This window comes from Lissotriton helveticus, chromosome 6 (genome assembly GCF_964261635.1).
Source record: "Lissotriton helveticus chromosome 6, aLisHel1.1, whole genome shotgun sequence".
In the NCBI taxonomy this organism is placed as follows: Eukaryota; Metazoa; Chordata; class Amphibia; order Caudata; family Salamandridae; genus Lissotriton; species Lissotriton helveticus.
The window spans coordinates 435271751-435295938 of NC_136067.1; the positions used below are offsets into that span (position 1 = coordinate 435271751).

The 24188-nt window shown below is 40.3% G+C and overlaps 1 protein-coding gene across 1 annotated transcript in view; it reads left to right on the forward strand.

Moving 5' to 3' along the window:
- The window catches only part of MYT1L (myelin transcription factor 1 like), a 1346830-nt gene that overhangs the window by 1302331 nt on the left and 20311 nt on the right, over positions 1-24188 (forward strand). The window contains exons 18-20 of the mRNA XM_078647878.1: positions 5434-5517; positions 12824-13045; positions 16564-16655. Of these exons, the coding sequence (XP_078504004.1) occupies positions 5434-5517; positions 12824-13045; positions 16564-16655 (398 nt within the window). The remainder of the gene's footprint in view (positions 1-5433; positions 5518-12823; positions 13046-16563; positions 16656-24188) is intronic.

The window sequence follows — 24188 nt, forward strand, 5'->3', positions numbered from 1 at the left end:
CCCCTTGATTACAAACAGTTCTAAACAAATAAAAAAAATTCTGTCAAACCTCAAGACAAATCTCATACAAAACTCTAAACATAAGGGACACATTTTTATCCGAAGGATTTTCTCCATTTAGAAGTAGGTACTAGTTGGCCTAAGATGCCTAAAAGACTTGCTCAAATTCTGCAAAATACTAAAAATGACCCTCCTCTTAGATTCTAGTTGGTCTGGTCACTAATATGTACCTCAGATAACCTCTTTACCACACTTTGACTATCTTGCACCTCTCCTCTTCAACTTCATCTTGAGTCCTTTTGCCACTCACCCAGTTGGTGTAATCTCGATCTAGAGTAGTCACCACTGGAATACCACTATTCTCAACCCCATCACCTTTTGGCTTCACCGTAACCTCCGCTTCAGTTTCCTATTGTCCTCCCCACTGTAGATGTTCCCAGTCTTTAACCTCCTGATGCTGTCTTTATCTCTCCTTGAGCATTGCCTCATTGTAGCTCTCCTCAAATGTTAACTCCCTCACCTTCTAACTTCCGCCTGCACCTGTAGTTTACATATCCTTATCTGACATTTACCATCTCCTGCAGAACAGCCTTCCTTCTCTTCATCTTTTAAAACAAATGACTCTTAATTATAATCCCAACGTCAACCACTGATCTTCTCACCTTTAGTCTGTATCTCCTCCAATTGAGCCCATTTCCATTTGAACTATCCTCCCACTTTCTTCTACTTGTACACCACCACCAGTTGCACTTAGTTTCTGCCCTCTACTTTTCCTTAGTTTTCTTTTCTAATTTGAACTTGTCTACACACTTTCAGTTACCCCTCTTCCACCATGTGTTTTCTTTGGTCAACGTTATCTCTTGCCACTTCCTTCTTTACTTCTCATCTTGCCCCATCCTCCTGTACCATTTTCTTTCTTTCTCGTTCCATGAACCTAAAATATGTGGTTCTTTTGTTGTACCTTTGCCTCTCCCATCACAGTTTCATTCTTAATAACCCTCTTTGTTAGCTGAGAGCCATCTCATAATATATTAATCTCTGATGGCTTTTATGCCTTGTTTTTTCCAGAGACTGTTGTTGATTTCTTACACTTTGTCATTTGATAAAGTACTGATCATGTATTCTTGCTACGTACTTGCAAGGGGTTGCTGTGCACCCCAATGTCATTCTGATGTACAGTTGGCTCATAACGTTCCGGCGTAGTTCTGCATCATAAAGATGTGAAATAAATAAATATTTACTAACATCCATACCAACTCTATATTTTCTATTCATCAGAACATGAGGGTTTTCTGTTCCATGTGAAATTTACATCCTATCTTGAACTTAATTTACTTTATTTCCCTTTGCAGACAGGTTTTTAGAGCCCCTGCCCTCTACTCCTCTCATTGCCCCACCTTTAGAATTTAAAATTACCACCTCTTACCAAAAACATAATACTTTGCTCTTAAGATGCCAGTATACTGTACTAAGGGATCACATTGTTTGTCCAATTGGGGGTATATTTGGTTTCCAAATGCTGTTTTCAGGATAGAGGGGAAAGATTAGGCAGATTGGCTTTGTTTGGAGAATGGATCAGTGAAACAAGCTAGCAGGATGCTAAAATTCATAGCAGTCTTGTGATGGAGTTGATTAGTCCTGATAGCGAGAGTTTGTCGTAAATGCTTATTAAAATTTAGTTTATTACAACCGGTACAGAGTTAGCCCCTATACTCACTCCTTTTTGGGCCGTATTTTGGACCCCTCCGATCCAATAAGATTGACTCCGTTTCTAAGAAGCAGGTGGGACAGAGGTAAAACCGGCTTAGAGATTTCATCTCCTTCGCATTGTCATAAGCCCTGAAAAGGTCATGGGGAACTCCCCAGATGAAACGTGTTGGCTGGGCAATCGTTCAGGATTAAAGAAGAACACAAAAACTTCTGATTGTTCGCTGTGATTGCTAAATACATGTTTGCACATTGAATGTCTGTTTGTGTTAATGCTTGACACAGAGTAATTACTCAGCAGCTACATATAGACGTGTGCAGAGGCCCATAGTAACATTGTGAGACCTCTGGTCTGATATCCAGGGGGTTCGGGGTCAACCCCCTCCTGTTGGCACCGTCCCACGATAATGTTAGCCTATTCTATGTAGACACGTTGCAGGTGCCATTTCCTACCACACACGTTCAAAACCCTGTCCGTTGTTCACGTTTCAACCATAGCCTTGTTCACGGTCCATATGTATATATTCTGAGAAATTCGAAGCACCTTGCTTTGTAAGAAAAGATCATCATTTTATTGCCAGCTTTCTCCTAGCTTTAGTAATATGAAGTACTGGCTGACTAAAGTAGGAAAAATATGTGAACATAGAATGAACAATACACTTCTAACTAAAGTAACAAAGATTTGAGTTTGAGGAGAGTTCATTTGTCTGTTTCTCCATAAATTTATTGACATTTAATTCACATGAAAGTTATATAATACTCGAAATACAATGAGAAAATAAATATTATAACTGCCTCTGACTGCAATATTTTGGGTATACATTTGCAGTCCATACTTTTCCATAGTATGTATGGCATAAATGCTCTACCAACAACTTCTGACAAGTGCATGGCTTGCGTTAACCTCCTTTACCTACCAATCATACATGATTTTGTAAGTGGATTATACCTATCATATGTATAAAAGCAAAGCATAATATATGTTCATTGATGTGCCATTTACATCGCTCTGAGAAATGTGTTATACCCAAACAGACAAGCAATTGAAAGGTATCTTAGAGAAACATAGGCCATATGTACTAAAAGAGTCCTGGCAAAAAGTGGTCAGAATTTGCACACACACTTTTTATACCCACTAAATTATTTTGCAAACAGATCTATGTATTAATTGGTCAGTTCATAAAATAATAATTCACAGGTAAGGGTCACTGAACGACCTTCCAAATGAATATTCATTAGGCAGGTTGCAAAATGCAATTCCCTCTGATTGGCTGGGATGGTGGTCTACAAGGGATCTCAAACCACACATGAATGTCTTTGCATTTTAAAACTGAAACCTTTTTTTTTTAAGGGAGCTTGATTTCCTTAAAGGAAACAAGGTGCTTCATAACAAAGTTTTCAGTTCTGAAAAACTTCAGTGAGAGTTAGCAGGGATCTTCAAGACAACTGCCTACTCCCTATGAAACTGTCACCTTAATTTGCATATGAGAAAGAATCTCTAGGGGACGCCTTTGCTTTTGTGAATGTGCTAAGACCCCACTTTGGGAGTTGTTAACTGTAATTCCAGTTGATCCATAGGATATCGACTCAGTCTTTGGAAGGGACCCATAAACATGCTCTTCCAAGCACCAGATAGGTAACCATTAATCATGTTTGTTTGTAAAGTTGAAAATGTGTGTGCTGGTTACAGACTCTCTGATTTACCGAATTGGAAAGTTAGTAACTGGTACGAATTTCTTCTTACAGAGGACTTAAAACGTATTATTTTTCTTGGAAATAGCGCATTTAACCATAGCAATTCATGTTTTAGACTGGTTGCGGCAGTTAGGAAAGTGATCTTTTGTTGCATTGTCCAAGATATTTACTTTTAGGAACTAATTGGACTGTAAGTTACCTCACCTTGGTTACCTCATATAAAGGTTGGAAGAGATTTTTTTAAAAACAGAAACCTACTATTTATGACCACTCCTTCTTGACACGTAGGTGAATGGATACCACTGAAGTTGTGTCTGCAGTATTAGAAGTCAACAGCAGATTTTTACGCAATCAGGATATTTCTTGTAGGTGGTTGATATTTCACTCATACATCCTAAATACATCCTGTGGAATATGTATAATTTCTACCCCTGCACAGGGACTCATTAGATGTGCAGAAATGTTAAAATTCTAGCTCCACCTCTCATGGATATCTCCGTTTTAAAAATGTACAGACACCTGTTCTTGCATTAAGCAACAGTAAATCTTAAAGCCTTTTCTTAGTTCAGGTGCCCATGGGTGTCAGATGTGTCCTTAAAACATGTGCATCATAGATAACTAAATTAACAAGTAATCTCAATTTAGTCCTAGCAGCTAATTTTGTAAATGTATTATATTAATAATGGCATGTGCAGTCACCTTCACTTAAAACAAGAGACACAATTTCACATGTGGTGCCTAAGGACGGATAAACATTCAGATTAACTGTATGTTTTTTACTAGCTACTGACTCTCTGATGTATCGAATCGGAGGGTTTTTGACTGGTAAGAAATGTAGTACATCTGGCCCCTATATACTTTGTCTACATTGTCACATATGAGAACACCTTAAGCTAGTTTGAAATCAAATAGAAATCAAATTCTAACATGGAATGCCATTTTGTGTTGTGTATTGATTTTAATTTTTTGCATTTAGTTAGAATCATTTGCTTTCTTATTTTCTCAAAACACTGAACATAATTTGAAATGTCACGTTATTCTTAGACAAATCTGAATGCAAGGAGTGTGGTTAATTAGACACACAGTATAAGAAATTCAGAAACCAGCCACTTGCATTAGTCAATTACATTATACTGCCCTTAGTCCTCTAGTTGATGCAATATATTTTTTTGAAAATGTACCTTATCTTCATGTTTACTCCTGCTAATGTCTGGATTTCCAGCCAATTTTAAATAAACTAACCATTGATCCTTTTTTAGGAAAAGAGCTGCTTTGTGTGAGCCCCATGATGTAAACCGTTTAGATTTGTCTAAGTTTAAAGTGATAGCTTAACTTATGAAATCAAAATTCATAAGTATACATTGTCACATGGGCACACATTTCCATGTTTCACAAGGGCATTCCGAGAAACCTGACACAGAAAGCCTATGAGGATTTCCATTTGTGTTTACAGGAAGGGCTTTCGGTATGCATGTTTTACATGCTATACAAATGTGCAAATTAGTATGCTTTGCATTTGTGCAAGTGTACTTTCTTCTCAGTGTGATTTTTTTTCCACATTTAGGAATTTCTTCCTTTGTATACCATCTTCTTCGGGGGGTGCTGGATGACCATTTCCCAGGGAATGGATGTAATACTGCCTTTTCCCGGAGTAAATCACATACCATTTCCCACGTGGGATGAGGATAGCAAAACGTTTGTGAATATCACCAGTGTTCCCAAACTTTATAGGCCATCTCATTTTGAATCAGCAATTTTTAAACCTTATTTGCAGTTTGGCTCTGTGTTTTTCACTTAGATTGATCGATGTTATATAATCAAATTAACTACATTAAGCATAACTACCACAATCTACTTTCACTGGGATGCAAAGTGAGCAACGGTGGAATAACAGCGGAAAACTGTTTGAGAAAGAGTGGTGTACCATAGGGTGGGTTGTTTTACAAAATGGGTACTGAATGAATAACTGACTGGTTTTTGTAACAACTCTCTCTGTAAACTGTGTTTATTAAATGTGTATTTTTTTGGCAGTCTTTCAGGTTGTCCACGAGCAAAGAAGAGTGGAATCAGGATAGCACAAAGCAAAGAAGATAAAGAAGACCAAGAACCTATTAGGTATGTCACTTGTCTATGGCACAGGCATTAGAAGCTGAAGTGCGGAAGCAAAACACACATTTTTATTAGAAAACGTGCCAATTTTAAATGAGAGTGACTGAAAACAGGCAGGCAACAGCGTGGTGTCAGAATTTAGTATTTGGCCAGTCTCTTGTCTTGACTGATTATCATTTACTGTACTTTTGCTGTTTTGGTTGTTTGCTCTATCAACTTCCATCCCTCAGATGTCCAACTGATGAGGATGACGCTACGTAAATTCTCTTGTCTCCTGGCGCTGTGTCCTCATAATATAAGGAATTGTATATATGCACAACCTTGATTTAAATGGCCTGCCACATGAAGTAGTTACTATAGTGTACCAACAGAAAACAAATTCTTCACCCCCACTTTCCAGACAGCTATTACATTTAATATATTTCACAAATGATTGTAGCTTGCTTTTATATTGAAGACATTTTTTAATGCTTCATTTTCAACTTTCCCTCTATGTTTGCACTTCTGTCAATCAGAGTAACTATTCCATGTTCGAAATCCCTGACTCTACAAATTAAATTATTAATAAATAATTAAACTGGACCATGACCCTACTTTCATTGCTATAATCACTATAATTATGTGATGACCTCAGTAAACACTGGATCACACCACTGGTGCGATGACACTTTCTGTATATTCAATCTCATTTAATACTTTTCATCATCAACACATAATAAAGTAGTTTTTTTTAGATTTAGACCTCGAGCCATCTTCCACAGGACAGAAAAACACAATCAAATCCCCAAATTACTACTTAAGAAAATCTTGCAGGACTCTGTCGTAATGTGTATAGAGAAAATATTTTCAGCCACTTCACAAATATTTGAGATTCATGTTATCACATATCTCTGTAAAATCACTGATCTTATGGTCCCCATAAATAGAAAAAAACGTTAGAGAAAAACACAAAAGAACTAGATACATCTACAAATATTGGATTCACTTGACAAAAATGAATATCACAAGGAAAACGCCACAAAATCTTGATTCTGAACTTTTCAACAGATTATTATAGCATTGAATCACACTCTACGTGAACCTTCTCCACTATCTGCTGAAACTGTTGTTACATATCTTATTTTATGTTCTTCACTGTTCTTGAATCTTTATCATTATTCTTCCAGAAAAGATTAAAGTTAGTCATGGCTGAATCATTAAGATAACCACTCTTTCACTAACTTGTAGGATGAATATTACTATATTCTCATCGTCACAATGTTAAAAATGAACACAGAGCCTCTTGTTTGAATTCTATTAACCAGGGGGTCTCTGTTCCTCGATTTTTGGAGAATACTCTTTCGACTTCAATATCTCATATGTTATTGATATTGCCAAACACAAGTATTTAGTAGTAAATCAAGTTTCATTCTCATTTGCCCCTGAAACCACACATACCTTCACGCCAAACTTGCACCTGCAGAATAGTATTCTACCAAAAGAAAATTAATCTACTCTTGATACCTTTGCCAAACATATCACAATCCTAAATGAGTCTTTCCCGTGTTGCACTGCCCAAAATGATCCCTCCCCCTTTTTCTCTCACCAGCCTGCTGTCATTTAAGACCACTCTAAAGACTCGACTTTAAGTCCTGTTTGACTATGCAAGGAAAGAAAAGGTGTAGGCGATAATAATGACAAACTGACATATTTTCTATACAAAACGATCATTTTTTTCTAAACAATTGTTACATGTTTTCACTGGTCAACTTGCTGAGACGTGATTGCAAATGATCAGATTTGATGTATTTGATGAATTTAGAAAAAAGTTACAAAAAAGCATAAATGCTAGCAAGTTTTATCCTGGCAATTCTTGTGCAAATTGGTCAAGTGAAACGTTATAAATGGAAACCTTGGGTAGATTTATAAGCCCCTTGCGCCACTTTTGCGTCACTTTTCCCATGTTAAAAGTGACGCAAAAGTGGCGCAAGGGGCTTGTAAATCTGCTCCCTTGTATATAGCAAAAATTGCTAGTCAGAATTACACCAAATGTGGCGTGAGACTAGCACACATACCCAAGGTCTGTCTTTGTTTCATATAGTGTAAATTATTTCAATGGTTATCAAGAAAATTAATACGTATTTGGAAATGTAAAAACATACATGATGTTAGAGGGCTTTTACAGTGCGTTTGAAATGGTACCACTCTTAATTTCATACAGGCCCAACCTAATTGTAGTTTCAATTTCTGATAATATGTATAAAAATAAAGTAACCCTGCTTTGTATGACTATACAGTGCTTCTCTATCCATTGAGCTGAAACGAAAAAAAGTCACATAACACCAAGAGAAACACTCTACATGTGATCATTCCTTACTATGATGTAATGCTATTTGTATGTTGACTTGTTTAAAGGGCTTGACTGAGAACTAGAACCAGTTCTGGAAAACATTTTCACACCTGCCCTAAAACACAGTTAACAAGCCCTAGGATGCCTGAAGAGGGAATTTGCGGGTTCAGAGTATGTGTGTGCGTGTGTGTGTTTGGAAAGGGTGCCTGTGTGTGTGGCTTTGTGTGTGTTTTTGGGGGGTGTCTGTGTTTGTGTTTCTTTCAAGTCGTACAATTTATTAGTACAATGGTCCTAAATAGAAACTCCTTAAATATTCTAATACTTTCAGGTGCTTCACTATACCCCAACAATGTTTGCTTTGCTGTGTGCTGCTTCCTTGAACATGTTTTCGTAGGTGAATGGACCAAGTCTCTTTGAATAAATCTAGTCACCAAAGTAGTATAGCCTGTTCAAACTATCCTTGCGATTTTGCAGAAAATACTTTATTATATTATTATGTGAAGAAAATATAACTTGAGGCAACACACCATATAGGCATCTACTCTTGCAGATACACATACACAATGCCCCAGGATCCCAATCATCAAAAGTATTAATTTCCGTAAATTGCCATCCGAACACACCGAAGTTATTCACATGTAGGTTGGCGTTACAGAATATGCCACATACAATGGTACAGTCTCTTCTCTAATGTACATCGTGCTCAAGCACATTTTGAAACAATGCACTGAGTGGTGGCTGTTGTATAGGGCAAACACACGTGCCAGTGAGGGGAAACTTTGCCCGAGTTGCTGTGCCACATTGCAACTTCAAGCTACAAGCAAAAAGGCCTTTATGGACCCTGGATTTGTGCATCACCCCGGAGGTAGCACACAATTTGTGCACTTCAGAAGAATGTCCTTTAGGCACGGGCAAAGAGAATCACACCCTATGAATGTAGGCCAAAAGCGCATCGGCAACAACATTGACAGCAAGGGGGCGCTGCGCTTTTAACGACTGTGCTGAAGCACCCCTGTGAGAAGTATGAGGCCCCCAGATGGAGTGAGAGATGTCTGTGACTGCAGCCACCCTCATGGAGACCTTCCATGCTCCCTTCAGTGATAGGGGCCGTCTGCAAATGAACACAGACTGACATTTTCAACTGACACCAAATGTTTCTCTGCTGCCCTAGATTTGGCAACAGGACGTCAAATAGGAAAAGTCAGCTCATCCAGTTGAGTTGGGTTCTCTGTTCCACATAATGAGCAGAATGTGCTTAGGCGCATAGTTTGTACAAATGACAAAGTGGTTAAACAGCTCGCCAACAGCCGTGATAAATAAATGTATTTATTTATAAAGTTTTATATAGCGTGTACAAGATACCAAAGGATATCTGAGCGCTTTACAAAAGTATGGAAGGAAGGTAATAAATGCAATATCGCCATCAAATAAGAATAACAAACAAGAGTAATTACAGGACAAAGGAGTCAGAGGATAAATATACAATAACTGGTAAATAGCAGGCTAAGAGGGGAGCAAATGATAAGGTAAAGGAGAATACCATCCAGTGAAGGTCTAACAGTTGTAGGATCAGTGACTTAGAGCAGATGATCCTAACCCATTTAAGGTAAGAAATTGTTCATTAGGAATCTTTTGACTTCCAATTTGAAGGCAACCGTGGAGGAGATTCTGTGTACGTCCGGTGGAAGAGAGTTCCAGATCTTTGGGGCAGCGCCGAAGAAGGCTCGGTGGCAGGTTCTCTTTTTGCTAAAGATGTGTGGTTTCAAGAGGAAAGTGTTAGCACTTCTTGAGGGTCTACCACCACCAAATAATTCAAGCTTTTGCGCTAGGTAAATGGGGGCTTTGAAATGGAGGGCTTTGTGCGATGGACAAGCAATCTTTAGCTGAATTCATGCTTCGTAGGGCAATCACTTAAGGGATTTTAGAACTGGGGATACGTGCGCATTTCTTTTGGTGCCCGTAACCAATCTGGTCGCAGCATTCAGTGATGTCCTTAGCGGAGCCAAGGTATATTTGGGGAGGCAACAAAGCGTAGCACTGCCATAGTCTAGTCTCGGCAAAACAACGCTTGTACCACCTGCTTGAAATCTGTTTGTGGAAGGAATGGTTTGATATTTCTGAGTATCCTCATCAAGTGTTTAGCTCCCTTACACACATTGTTGATATGATTCTTCATGTTCAGATGCTTGTACAGGGTGATTCTGAGAGATTTGGCTGAGTCTATAATGAGGGGGGAGCAGTTGAAGGCAGTGAGGTGATTCAATCAGAGGTCTAACTTTCAGATGTGGTTCAGAGTAGAGATGAGAAGGAATTCAGTTTTGGAGGTGTTGAGCAGGAAGTGGTTCTCGGTTAACCAGTTTTGAGTAGACGTGAGGGTAGTGTTGAGTGAAATTATGTTATTCCGTGAGGAGATTTTCAAATAGAGTTGAGTATCGTCATTGTACATTTGGAAGAGAATGTTCGTGGAATTTAGTGCATTAGCTAATGGTTCCAAGAACAGGTTGAAGAGTATAGAAGATAGGGTGGACCCTTGGGGGACCCCCATGAATACTGGAGAGGGCTGGAAGAGAGAGTGGTTCGCCTTGATTCTTTGTGATCTGTGGTGGAGGAAGGACGAGAACCATTGTAACAACCAACCAGAGAAGCCCATCCTGTTCTTCAGAATAGAAAGGAGTTTGTCATGATTTACAGTGTCGAAGGCGGAAGAAAGGTCAAGGAGCATTAGGAGGCAGGATTCATTTTGGTCAAGCCTTTTTAAAATGTCTTCCATAACGTAAGTGAGTGCAGACTGAATCGCTATTGAACAAGACACTAGACAGGGAAGCCCTCTGTTGCCCCTTTTTTCTACTAGCCTCATAACCCCTGGCAATTGCAATACACCACTCAAACTACATAAAGGGCATTGATATTCCAGTTGGCAACCTTAAGATAATGTTCTATGTTGATGACACGCTCCTCATCTCAGTCTCTCCAGAACAATTCCTGCACATATGTAAAGCATATTGGCCTTCTTGCTATTCTCCAATTCTAAAATAAATTAGACTAAAAGCGAAGCCTTGCTCATGACATCCCCCACTCCAGCATGCTCACTCAACACTTACCCATTCAATGGTTGCATAATAAGATGAAATACCTGGAGATACTTATCAACAATAACTTGCATGCAATGAATAAAGATAACTTAACAGTCCTTATGGACCAGATGAGCAGAGACTTTGTAAAGCGGAGCAAATTTCAATTATCATTATGGGCCATGTTATAAGGGTGAAGATGGCGGGTGCCCAATAATAAAATTATGTCTTCAGCTTAATGCCAATTCCCACACCACAGACTCAACGCAGAACCGACAAGCTATATTAAATGGCCCAACACCCACAACAGCTGGCATGCCACTTTTCTTGTGAGATGGAATCCTCTGATTAGGTAATCATTGAGAATAACATGCAGAGTGGTATGGAGGCAGAACAGGTGGTATATATGCACTATTTCTCACCAGGAAGCGTAGACAACCCCATCCTGTTAGGGTCGAGGCAGACACGAATCGCGGCCCACAGATCTCTTAATGGGAACAGCTCTCTAAACATGCAGGCTCCCCTCTGGAACAACACTGGTGTATGTCTCATAGGTCAGCTTGTGTCATTGACTGAAAAAAGTATACCAACTGTACATCAATTCCTCACTAACAGTTTTTTTAAATACTTCCCAGACCTGTGCAAAGAATTCAAACTGTCGTCCTACACATTTTTATGCTATCTGCAACTGAAGAACTGCCTATGTTCCTATTTGGAACTGTTCTGTAAACCTACATTGATGCGCCTTTCAAATAAAAGGCAGGCTTGTCTCCAGATTGCATATGCTTTTGATGGTGGTGCATACCTATTGGCCACCTGTGACAAAGGCCTTTGTGAAACCCAATAAATTCGTTGCCATGTAGACTGCACAAAGCAAACGTAATGCTGAACTTAAACTGTCAAGCAAGTAGGAGACCTGGTGCACATCCCCTTGGACCTGGCAGGCACTACATGATTACTGGAACAAAATTTGGAGTCAGTTGTCAAGCACTAGTGACCGTGTTATAGTTTCTTCATTAGAACTTACACTACTGAACGATAAGCAAAACATGAAGGGAAGGGACAACCATAGGAAATGCTGGCTAGATTCAGGCATATCTATGGTGGTGTAATGTGTTATGAGACACTGGAAGTCTAGAGCCCCACCGTCAATGTCAGTGTGGAATGATGCCATGAGGTTAATAACATCTTACAAATGCCCAATCCCTAAACTGAATGATCAATTACAAATGTGAGAAGACATCGAAGGATTGGAAACTAATTTTAGTGACTCAATCCATGCTTCAAGCTGTTTATTTATTTCCCTGTATTATTTCATGGCCTGTATCTCGTATTGCTAAGTCTGAAGAGAGACAAGCCACATTTTTAACAGGCACTGTAAGAGGGAACACACATGTTTGTCACTGACTCGCTTCTCTCTTTGTTATTCTATTCCTGTGTTACAGATCTTCTTTCTGCAGTATGGATAATACTGATAACCTAATAAAAAAAGATTCAAATAGGATGTTAAAATAGACCCGCAAAACTGAATTTACTTAATTAGTCTGAATGCTGGAGCTCAAAGCTCGGTGAATGAATGGATCCACTGGAGTTATCTGTGTTCAAACCCTTAATCACCTGTGTAAATCCTGGTGTGACCAGTCAGCCCATGCGTGTGATAAAATTAATACAGCGGAGTTGGGTAAACATCTGTTATTCATCCCCACGAAAATCACTGGTGCATGGTGGCTTTACAAATACAGATTATAACTTGCCTATCTGTTTTGCTTTGTACGCGTCTCCTTTGCATATCTCTGTGTTTTTCACTCTTGAGAACATAATTTTTCACCAAAGTTTATTTTAACTATGTTGCAATCTCCTTGAGTGCTCGGCAACAAAGTAAGCTATTTTATATTACTCGTCTGATACACAGGTGTCCTGTTCCTGGTTGTGATGGCCAGGGCCATGTGACAGGAAAGTATGCCTCTCATCGCAGTGCATCAGGATGTCCTCTGGCTGCCAAGAGGCAAAAAGATGGGTACCTCAATGGCTCGCAGTTCTCGTGGAAGGCAGGGAAGACGGAAGGCATGTCGTGTCCTACTCCAGGGTGTGATGGCTCCGGGCATGTCAGTGGCAGTTTTCTTACACATCGCAGGTAAGAGAGCATTTCTGATTCTGATCTTCTCACTATGAATCAGCGACATACTTACTTTTATCTCAGGAACTTCCTATACCATCAGGAAGATCTATATTTGAACAGGTGCGCCTTTCGTAAAGGGGTCAAGTGGAAGCTGACTGTAAATCTCCTCTTCACTACAATAGATAGTTATCACATTGTGCATTTATTACTTTGTATCCATGGTGTGTATGCTAGGTAATGTACGTCATTCCATTAAGCACAATTTTCAGAATGGAATCCAAACCTCTGTCGATATATATTTCTTGCTAAATCTTTGCAATTTATTGCAGCAATCACATATTTCAGGTCAACTGTATTAGTGTCTCATTCTTGGTTAAAACTACAAATAGTAGCAATCCATTACACTAATGGAAGACTAACCACTTTCATTACATTTTAAGAGGATTAATTCATTGCTTTGACAAATCAAACTCTTTTTAAATGCTTAGCCTTAAAGTCCAGTCTAAATGACTAGATGGCATGCTATGAACACATGCTAAACCATCTATAACACTGAAGTGGGAGCCCATGTATCATTCACTCTCTTAAATGTGTATCTCCTGATGCTGGTACCACTGCTCGGAAACCAGAGCTCTCTGTTTAACAGAGGCCACTTCAGTTTATCTTCTGTCCACATAGTGAGGTATGAAAACTTCCATGGTCTTTATACAGGAGTAAAGCTGGAAAAGACACTGGGCATAAGCATGCCTCACTATGTGGACTAAAGATAAACTCCATCCAGATCAAAGGAGGCGCACAGTAACTCTACATAGGTAAACCTGCTGCAACAAAAACTGTAACAAAACAGCTTTGATTCACATACGTTTGATCGTATGGAATATGTGATGTAATTATTAGAATATTGGATGACATCACCGTTGCTGGTTTAAATAGTGGTGCCGTGAAGAATCAAACAAAAAAACACAAACAATCCCGGAATCATGGAAAGGATTGGCGAACTGTCCAATCTATAAGCAGGGTGACAAGGGCAATCCCAACAATTACCAACTTGACGCCCTAATCGACATAGAAGCCAAGTACTATGCGGGAATGATCCTGGAAGAACTAACATCCTGGGCATCATCATAATCCACCATCCCCAAAAACTAGACTGGTTTCTGTGGAGGACTAGGAACCACTACTAACATTATGGTGCTAGCTCTGCTGATGGATGTGGCCAACGCTTCAAAATATCAGCTATTCTTATGCTTCTTAGACTATAGCGCAGCATTCGATCACGTAGTCCATGCCAAATTATGGCATAAATTGGAAATGTGGGGGATTCCAAAAGCCCTCCTAAACCAGTTGATTTTACTACACACTGACACCTGGGTCAAGATCAAGCTGGAACCCACCTTTCAAGGCGAATCAACACCTCCAAATAACTAAAACAAGGGTGCGTGCTAGTACCCTTGCTCTTTAACCTCTTCATGGCTGACCTTCCGAGCAACTGGACAAGAGCACATCACATGCCCCTAGATTGGGAAAAATACTCCTGTCCAACATTTTATATGGAAATGACATGGTGTTAATAAGTGGTACACCAATTGGCCTGTAACACCTCCTGAATACCACTAACAATTTTTCACAATGTAATGCTCTAAACATCAATTCAAAGAAAACTAAAATCAAGACAGTGAATCCTCACAGGAGAATAAAAATTAACTGGTATTTGGATGTACAATGCCTAGACGGGGTAATCAACCACAAATACCTTGGAGTCTTATTGGACAGCAGAGGCTCGTACAAACCCCAACTGGAGGCCCTGCGATGGAAGGGCACCACAATTTCCATAGCAATGAAGTCTTTGAGAAAAGTGCTGCCAGATCTAACCCATGAGCCTTTCCTACAGGTCATTTGAGCAAAACTTCAACCAATGCTCACATATGGGAGTGAATCAATGCAAGGGAGAAATGTGATGGCCCTGGACAATACAATCAGCAGCGCTTACAGAGCAATTTTTCATCTACTGGCCTACGTTTAGAATTTGGTCTACAGAAACAATCAGTGGAAAGGAGGGGGCATATATAAAAAGCTGTCATAAGATAATAGGCGCTGAACCAAAAACTCATAACTCACATATTCGGAGAGAACTGTCATGCCACGAACAATCACCTGCCAGAGAGTATCTGCTTGATTCCCTAACAAGATTGGGACTAACCAACCTTTGGGTAGCCCCTGAGACTCACCAGAATTTCAAAAAGTTTGTAACAAAAGTAACAAGAATGACATCTATCGCAGAAGACAAAGAAACCCTGGCTAAAAGGGTACATGGCTGGACAGTGCTCAATGACTACAAATCTCTCAAACCTCAAATTTATTTAAAAACAGGATTCAAAACGAAGATAAAAGAAATATTCCTAAGGTTATGTTTTGGCATTTCACCAATCCTCCCATCCCTGCAGCCTTGGAAAAGGAGAGCAGACTTGCCGCCTCTGTGGAATAGGAAATGAGGACATTGAGCACGTCATCTGTATCTGCCCTAGTCTAAAGGACATAAGATAAACTTTACTCCGCCCAATATTCAAACAGAGCAGCACCCGGACCTGTAGACAGGCAGGAAAGCTATGCTTCAACCCTGCAGAAACTCAGTTAAACTGCAGACTTACAGAGTTCTTGAATACAGTGGAAGAGAGACTCAAACGTAAGCCACAAAGCGAAAAGTGAACAGCAAATAGTATTTATCATATAAACTCAACCATTGGGTTACTTTTAATTGGCACATTCGTTCCGGCCATGCGATTGGTTGGCCAGACTGCGCAGTCCATGTTTACATCATGAAGCACAGGGACTTTAAATCTGAAATTACTTTTAATCTCCAACTTGACATCAGAACTGAGACCTGGGTGCACACTTTCACTCACATTGTATTATCAGGAAGCTCAACATAAAAGACTGTACATTCTGGTATAATTTATAACTTGCTGTACAAATTGAAAGAAGGATGGATTGGTTGTGGTTTTTAAAAGCATCAATTATGTTTTTAAATTGTGAGTTTTAACTAACTAAACAATAAATCACTTACTTACTGAAGAAGCAATGTGAAAAATAAATACAATTGCAAAAAACGTGTTGGTCTAGTTAGAGGTTCTCAAAAGATATAGATATTGGATCCTTTACCTGAAATAACGTGGTGAGATCGTTATATATTTTAATTAATGCTATTTGGAAAAATTGAGGTTTTCTTATTGCCGAATCAATATGAATTATATGGCCTCAAACTCTTTTCTTCTTTTTATTGCATCTTACATGATATCAGGGGATATGACACCAGATTAAGGTCTACTCTTAGTCTAAAAAAGGGCCCTCCGGGGTCCCCTACTTCCAACTCTTAGTTTATGCTTTTAACACTGTTAAAGAGTAAATTAATCAAAGAGAGTGGATCATCACTGGGATTTTTTCCTTTAACAGTAATAGACTTAACACTGCTGAAAATAGAACTATGTCATGTGTTTAGACTGTTAATAGGCTGTTTACTTTCTTATTGTCACCAGTCTATCAGGCTGTCCCAGGGCCACTTCAGCAATGAAAAAAGCAAGGCTATCAGGAGATGAGATGCTGACAGTGAAGCAACGTGCGACTAATGGTAAACATTCATTTACTTTACACAAGTTGATAATTTTTAAGATATTGAAGACACCATTGCTTTTTTATTGGAATGCAGTTCATCTGAATGGATGCAAAGAAGTGCAGTGGTTTCATGGAGCAAAAAAAGGACACCTAGGATTACTGATTTGCATTGCCTGAATGATAGTTCACAACTAATTTCAACATTACTCCGTCCCTATACATGGGAGCGAAAGTATCAATAGTACTGTAGATGTCGAGGTACTGGAACCGGGGCGTATATGGGGTTTCTGCACCACAATTATGGCTGGCTTTCACTATCTAAGTAGGTATTACTAGGGCACGATTTCCTTGCCTGCATTAGGGCCAATAGCACTTTTGCTACACCACTGCCTATACACTGAACTAACCATGTTATACTATGAACTAGTCAATCCAGTTAGGAAATATTAAACTGCAGTTTGTCTATCTCAGTCAAAGTAAAACATACTTTATTGGCTTTGCACATTGTATATCTATTTGGCCAACAGGTACATCTTAGTCATCCTTGAGGCATAGCCATCACATCCCCAAGCACATAACATGCCATGGTGGGCCATATATTACCTTTTAAGGTCACATTCAACACATCTTCGTAAACAACACAAAGCAATTTTCAGTCTCTTCAACGCTCTGCACATTGGTTATAATGTTCACTTAGAGAGCATAGACTAAGCTGCACTTACTTCCTTACTTCCTATCAGCATATAACCAACTTATTAAATCATTTAGGGGCATATTATCAAGAAACGGAGTTAGAAATTATCGCCGCTTTAGCAGCACAAAACGGCGGCTAAAGCGGCGATATGGGCTTGATAATATGCCGTTGAGAATTCCCATAGAAGCCCATGTTCTGGTGTCAACATGGGCTTCTATTGGAACTCTCAAGGGAATATTATTAAGCCCATTATCACCGCTTTAGCGGCAGTTTTCTACTGCTAAAGCGGCGATCATTTTAACGCCGTGCTTGATAATATGCCCCTTAATTCCATCAGTGTCTCAGGACAACTAGTCAACGAAAGCTCATAGTGCTCCATACACAACTCAATCCGACCTTACCTGAATTGCTAAAAACCTTTATTAAATGCATTCATACTCGTTTCGTCCGAATACCGGGGACCTGACAAAAGTTAAAAGTAGACAGAAATTCAAATGTGTAGATACTTACTTTGCTTCCCATTAAAAGGCAAGCTCCAGTTGAAAAAGCCTTTTTAAACGACGCCAGTGTTGCAAAGCAATGCGGCTAATACTGCACTCCTACTGCGCCATTTAAGAACTAGCCATCAAAGCCTTGTCCCTCTTACAGTTTAGGAAAGCCATCCAATACATATTTGAGCTTTGAAAAAGACCTTCTTCTGGGACTTCGTGCATTTACAAAACAATAGCTTAGATGTCATATCACTCACGTTACCCCCTCAAGAAGTCAAAAAGCATTTGTTTTGCCCGGGGCCTAGAGGCAAGAGAATGCCCCTTCCTACTCAATGATTTGACCCATGGCCCCGGTTTGCTGTGAGGACATAGCTAATTCGAATCCACTCATTAAAAAGAACAACCATGCACAAACTGAGTCTAATCCTGGATAGGTGGATGCTACAAAAGCGTTGCTGTTTACAATTAAAGATGTTTACTGCTCGACAACCTGAGATGAAAAACCGTTTTGCTAAAATTGTTGCATGCTTCTTAAGTTTGGACTGCTGTATGGAGTATAAACAACAAAATCTGAGGATGCTTGATTGATGCATCACTTGGGTCACTTTCCAAGGTAGGAAACTCGTTAATCACTGTTGTGACACGTGCTACACCAGGAAAAGAACGAACGACACTTTCATATGCTTCTGTGGACAAAATTGGAGTGGGATAAGAATCCCCTTTTCTTGATACTCTGAAAAAGCGAAATTCATCTTCCATCTTTTAGACCAATGTAAGCAGAAAAAGTAAACTCTCAAGGACAGACATCAGACAGTGGCCCATTATTGATCCAACATTATTTAACCACTATAAAATTAATATATATGATTCATTCAGAAAGGCAACAAGTGGTATAATAGTGATAAAACTATATCCCATACACAGACTTCTGCAGTGGCAGCTCCTCCGCTGAGGGGGAGGAGCGTCGCCCCACTGCTAAATGAAGGAAAAACAAAATGATAATAACTAGATGTTAATATCAGATCCTGCGTCTTTGCGGGCGGGGCTGCTCTGCTCTCATAGCAGGGGAAGGAGTGGTGGTCCTCTGTAAAGTGCATGTTCTCCATGCAGGCTGCATTACAGCCTGCGTGGAGAACATGCCCAGGCCCCCATTCCCCATCTGAGTGCTGAACCACAACACACAGACCAATCACAACGCTGCATTGCAGTGTTGTGCTTTGTCAGGGGAGTCTGGCTGCTTACTCTTCTGGCCGGAGCGGAGGGCCGACGACAAGGGACGATGCGGAGAGACATGAGGAGGTACGTTTTCTTTTTTCTTTTATCTTTATCCCCTTCCCCATCTGCCCCTACACCCCAGATCTATGCCAGCCACTACTGGACTTCTGTTCCCCAATGATTGTTTAAGCCACAGGAAACGCCCTGGAAAATATTGTGGTGTTAATATAATAGTACTGCCTAGTAAACAAAGTGCTTAGTAATTCACAGGAGAAAATGACTAATCCTGCAGCAGAAAGAGATGATGAAGAAAACTAGAGCCTGCAAATGGTGGGATTGAGCACCCTGCAAGAGAAAATTCCCAACCCAAGATCAGTATCAACACAACTGAAAGCGGTATGGGGAAGGGGAAATGCCTAAGGGCACAGTGGGACAAGGAGTGTGGGGAGCATTGGGGAGTAGTTGCACTGTTATATAAGAGAAAGGGTAAAGTATAACTTGTCCCTGCAAGATCAAATACCTTGCAAGTCAATGCAAAAAAGTGAAGTGGAGGATAATGGGAACTGTTGCATGTTCTGTCGTGAAGTTGGCATTGGAGTATAATATGCAAATAAATATGTCATACTAAAAACAGAAGACAAGACCCACATAAACTGACACGCAAGGTTTTAAACCCTATGAACCGAAAGGAACTTCTCTCGGCTCCAAGATGAATATGCTCTCATCCCTTTTCCCATGGCTTCCACCAACCACTATCTTTAAATTATCAATCAGCCATTCACTCTTGGCGGCATCTCTATTGCCCTAGTGCAACCTACCAGGTAATGATCACATTATATATATGAAACCCCAAAAGTCTGGTTTCCATCTCGCTGCACAGCCCTAGTATGAACACTAGGCGGATACGCCCAGTGCACACCTCAGTTGTGCAGTTGAATTTAAATTGTCAATGCTGTGTGAAGCATGTGCAGTAGCTACGAGTTAGTGCATGCACTGCAGACTGCACATCATAGGTACATAGACTGTGAGTTGAACTCTCTCTTTGTGCTTCCATCCAGAGTCTCATAATCATTCAGCGTCGCCCTTAATAACACAAAAAGGTGACTTCAGTCCAATATTGTCCCTATGCTCTTGGCTCCCCTAAAATGGTATGTAGTGCCCTTGCAGAAACAATGACTGGACAATATGTGCTGTGTCTCTATAGGAGCATCCCAAGATGCCTTTCGAGAGGGAGCAAGGAATCTCCAAGGGGCGATGCACTGTGTCCCTGCCCCTGTATATGGGAAGATCCTTGCCGCTCTCATTAGGTCTTCCAATGGGACATGCTAACCGTACACCAGTTTGCATGTCTCTCATGAGACATTTGCCCTTGTTAACATGTCTTTCGTATGCTGCATCAATTCAAACAAGGGAGCGCCCACATGATACTGCGCAGGTGATAACTTTGCACCTATGCATTAGGTATTAAAGATGGGTCTTTATAAACCTTTGCAAACCCTATAATAGGAAACATGCTTACAAAGTGCCCACGAATAGAATGAGTATCTCAAATGTTAATTGCACGCCTATTGGGCCTTTGCTAAAATAATCCCAGCTATTTCAAAAGGGTATACACAGGCCACAGAAATGTGAAGGAAAACGAGTTACTTTCTTCTCTCTCCTTGTTTCTTTAATTTAACCATCTTCTAAGGCTCTCAATTCACCATTGACTTTCCGTTTTCCTTTTCGTCTGACCAATCTCTTTGAACTGAATCCTGCCTTTAGTATTTGGTGATTTGGTAGTAAGCATAATGACCTCGTTTTGCAGGTCTCCTAATCACACCGAAAGCCTGCTAAAGTGACATAAGATTTTGTAATTTAATTAAGCTGTATAATATTTCTTCCGCTAGCAGCTTCCTCACTGATCTTCTGCAGTCTAAGTAAGGAACACTTTAATTGACCGTTCGAACATTTAACTTTTTGACAGGAGGCTATAACCTTTGCCGCTGCCCACAAAACCAGAAATCTCATAATCACAAAGTGAAGCCCTAAATTGAAATATGTGAACAATAAACCGAATGTAAATTAGAGACCATCCTGAAAGAACAGCCATGTTTTTTATCTCCTTAAAACTCGCAAACACCAGTTGAGCTTTCAAAGTGCATATTTTTTAATTTACTAATTACCACTGCCGATTATCCATCGATTAATTCATGGAATGCCAAAGAATGTTTTGGGACCACTCCTACTGGTATAACCTGAAGCAACACAAAAAAGCAATATTTATATACGTTTTTAGCTTGCTACATTGGAAAAGCAAGCTACATAGAGCACTCCTGTATATAAAGTCATTCGTCCTCATGAGATATTTGCAAAGTCGTACAGCTTCTTTGACAGATAAACAAAGTGTATGTTCTTCAGAGTGGAATTTTGTGACCTCATTCGACACATAGTTAGTCATTGTTAGAAATTGGGTCTCCGGTTGGCAGAGATGTGAACCCTATTCAAGTAGGGACCACAATTCTAGTCAGGGTGAGTCACGACACAATCCTAAATTATCCTGTGCTCATCCTCTGGTAGCTTTCCACAGAGCAGGCAGCCTTAACCTAGAGGCCTATGTGTAAAGTGTTTGTGCAATATCTCATACAACAACACAATAAATACACCACAAAAAGACTCCACACCAGGTTAGAAAAGTTTAATAATATATTCTGAACCAAACAAGATCAAAATGACAACATTTCAGTGTGAAGAAGTTAAGATATTGAATTTCAAAGGAGTAAATGCAGAAAAGTGCCTACAAGCAAGTAGTACTAAAATGTTTACCTTTGGTCACGCTGGACCTGGGCAAGGTCAAAGTTCAGGTCAACACCAATAGAGCGCCTGCTGGCTACAGGACTGACGCAAGACCCCACTGAACAAAGTACCTTTCCTGGTCACATGCAACAAGATGTGTTGATCTTCTCCATATAGTGAAGGCGATGCGTCAGCTCCGAAGAAGGTGCCAGACTCGAGAAGCGATGAGAATGCATTTGTTCTAATTCACAGTATCGGGTTGATGCGTCAGAGTCAAGCCTCGTGGTAGGAACCTCGAATCGGCGCTGTGTCATCATCGAACCTCACAGTTGGGTCCAGCATTGTTGTCGAGCTGCGCAGAGATGTCTCCTGATTGGCAATGTATCGGCATCAAAGATCGCTGCATTGGTTCAGATCTATTCAAACAAAGGGGGATTGCCTCAATACTCCACCCACACCTGGGCAGTATCAACAAAAAACACAAAATTGATGCAGCGGAATAAATCAACAAGCAACTTAATGTTTGAAGGAAAACTAAATTAATCCCTCATATGGAACTTAATGTCCTCAAGAGTTCATCTTATTGCATAAACACACACCGACACAGGATCCAAATGTTTGTGTTCAAAATACATAAACCATCACACACATTCTGTTGAACAAATGAGTCTTGCTACCCTGATTTCATGTACGGATGCGAAAAGAAACCACATTTTTACAACAATTATGATTTGCAATCCGCAAAAAAGAGGATAGCCCATATAAGAAGCACAGACAAAGGGAAACTTTTTATCTAACCCACTTTTTTTTCCATTAAGTTGTGCTATATAATTCCTTTTGGTTCAAATCAAAATTGTGAGGGCTTCTCCGATCTGTAAAGTCAATGCGTTTCAGCCCATTTGCTTTGGGCCGCATCAGGACTGGGGCAAAAAGGAAACCTTAAATAAATCCGCCCATCGTTCCAGCACGGACACCATAAGCCCTTCTCTTAGAGGGTATACTTAATCAATATAGATTTTTTTGTTGGAGTATAGGCGAGGACTTGCTTCTGGGAAACCTAGTTTGGAGGAGCAGATCCTGAACCGCTCTTAAAAGGGACTGGCTTTCACTTTACCAAAATCGCAAGAAGTTTTCCACCATACGCCAGGAGACTCCTCTATGGCTGTACCGCTCGTGTGCCAAGGGTCACGTGACCCTTTTAAGAGTGGTTCGGCATCTGCTCCTCCGAACTAGGTTTCCCGGAAGCAAGTCCTCGCCTATAATCCAACTAAAAACCTATGGGAGGGGTAGGGCTCACAGTGAAAAATGAACTAGGCGGTTTGTCATTTTACTTGGCTTTTACTTACATAGCACCCTGTCCTTTGGGTTGCCAAGGGCCTTCCTTAGGGGTAACGTATATGTAATAAAAGGGTAGTTTAAGTCTTGACAAGTAGTTTGAAATGTGAGGTCGAAGTAGCAGTAAACTGCACACACAAAGGCCCTGCAATGGCAGGTCTGGGACAGGTTTGAAACGCCACTTGTGCGGGTGGCGCAGTTAGTGCTGCAGACCCACTAGTAGCATTTCATTTATAGGCCCTTGGTATGTGGTATACCACTTTACAGGGGCCTTACAGGTAAATTAAATATAGCAAACAGGTGTAAATCAATCATAATATTTTTAAGGGCGAGAGCACATGCACTTTGGCACTGGTTAGCAGGGGTAAGGTGCTCAGGGTCCTAAAATTAGCAAAAACAAGAGCAAAAAAATGAGGGAGAAAAGCAAAAAATTTGGGAAAGACTACACTAAGGCTGTCAGGTTAGCAGTCATCTAATATGATTCCATCAGAAAAGGACATACATCTCGACTTTTTAAAAGTGGTTCCCACTTCTAGCCCTTACCTCATTTAAACTGAATTTCATTCAAGGCCCTTCCTCTCCACTCACTGCAGTATTTTGCTAATACACTTACTATAACTGGAAGTCTGCACTCTATATGCAGCTAAGCTACCTTTCACCTCAACCCCATTGTGGTAGTGGGGTATTTTGGAAACTTAGACTTACATCAGCACTTCAGGGGGAATAACTCCTTCATATCGTGGAGAAGTGTGGCTCACCGATTAGAGCGGCAGGCCCTGAGGCAGAGGTCTGGCCCGTGACCAGGGTTCAATCCCCGTCGCGGCAGGGTCTTGGGCTCAATGTTCTCGGACCCGATAATTCTCACCTCGGTGCCTACTCTAATCATGGGTTCCACTCTGCAACTCTGGGCAATAGCTTGCTTAATCTCCACACCGGCCCTAACAACGCTAGGATGCCTGGCTTCACCTTGGGTGTGCCCAGGAGTGGACACCTCACAGGAACAGGCCAGGAAGGGTTCCACAGTGGTATTCGTACAGCG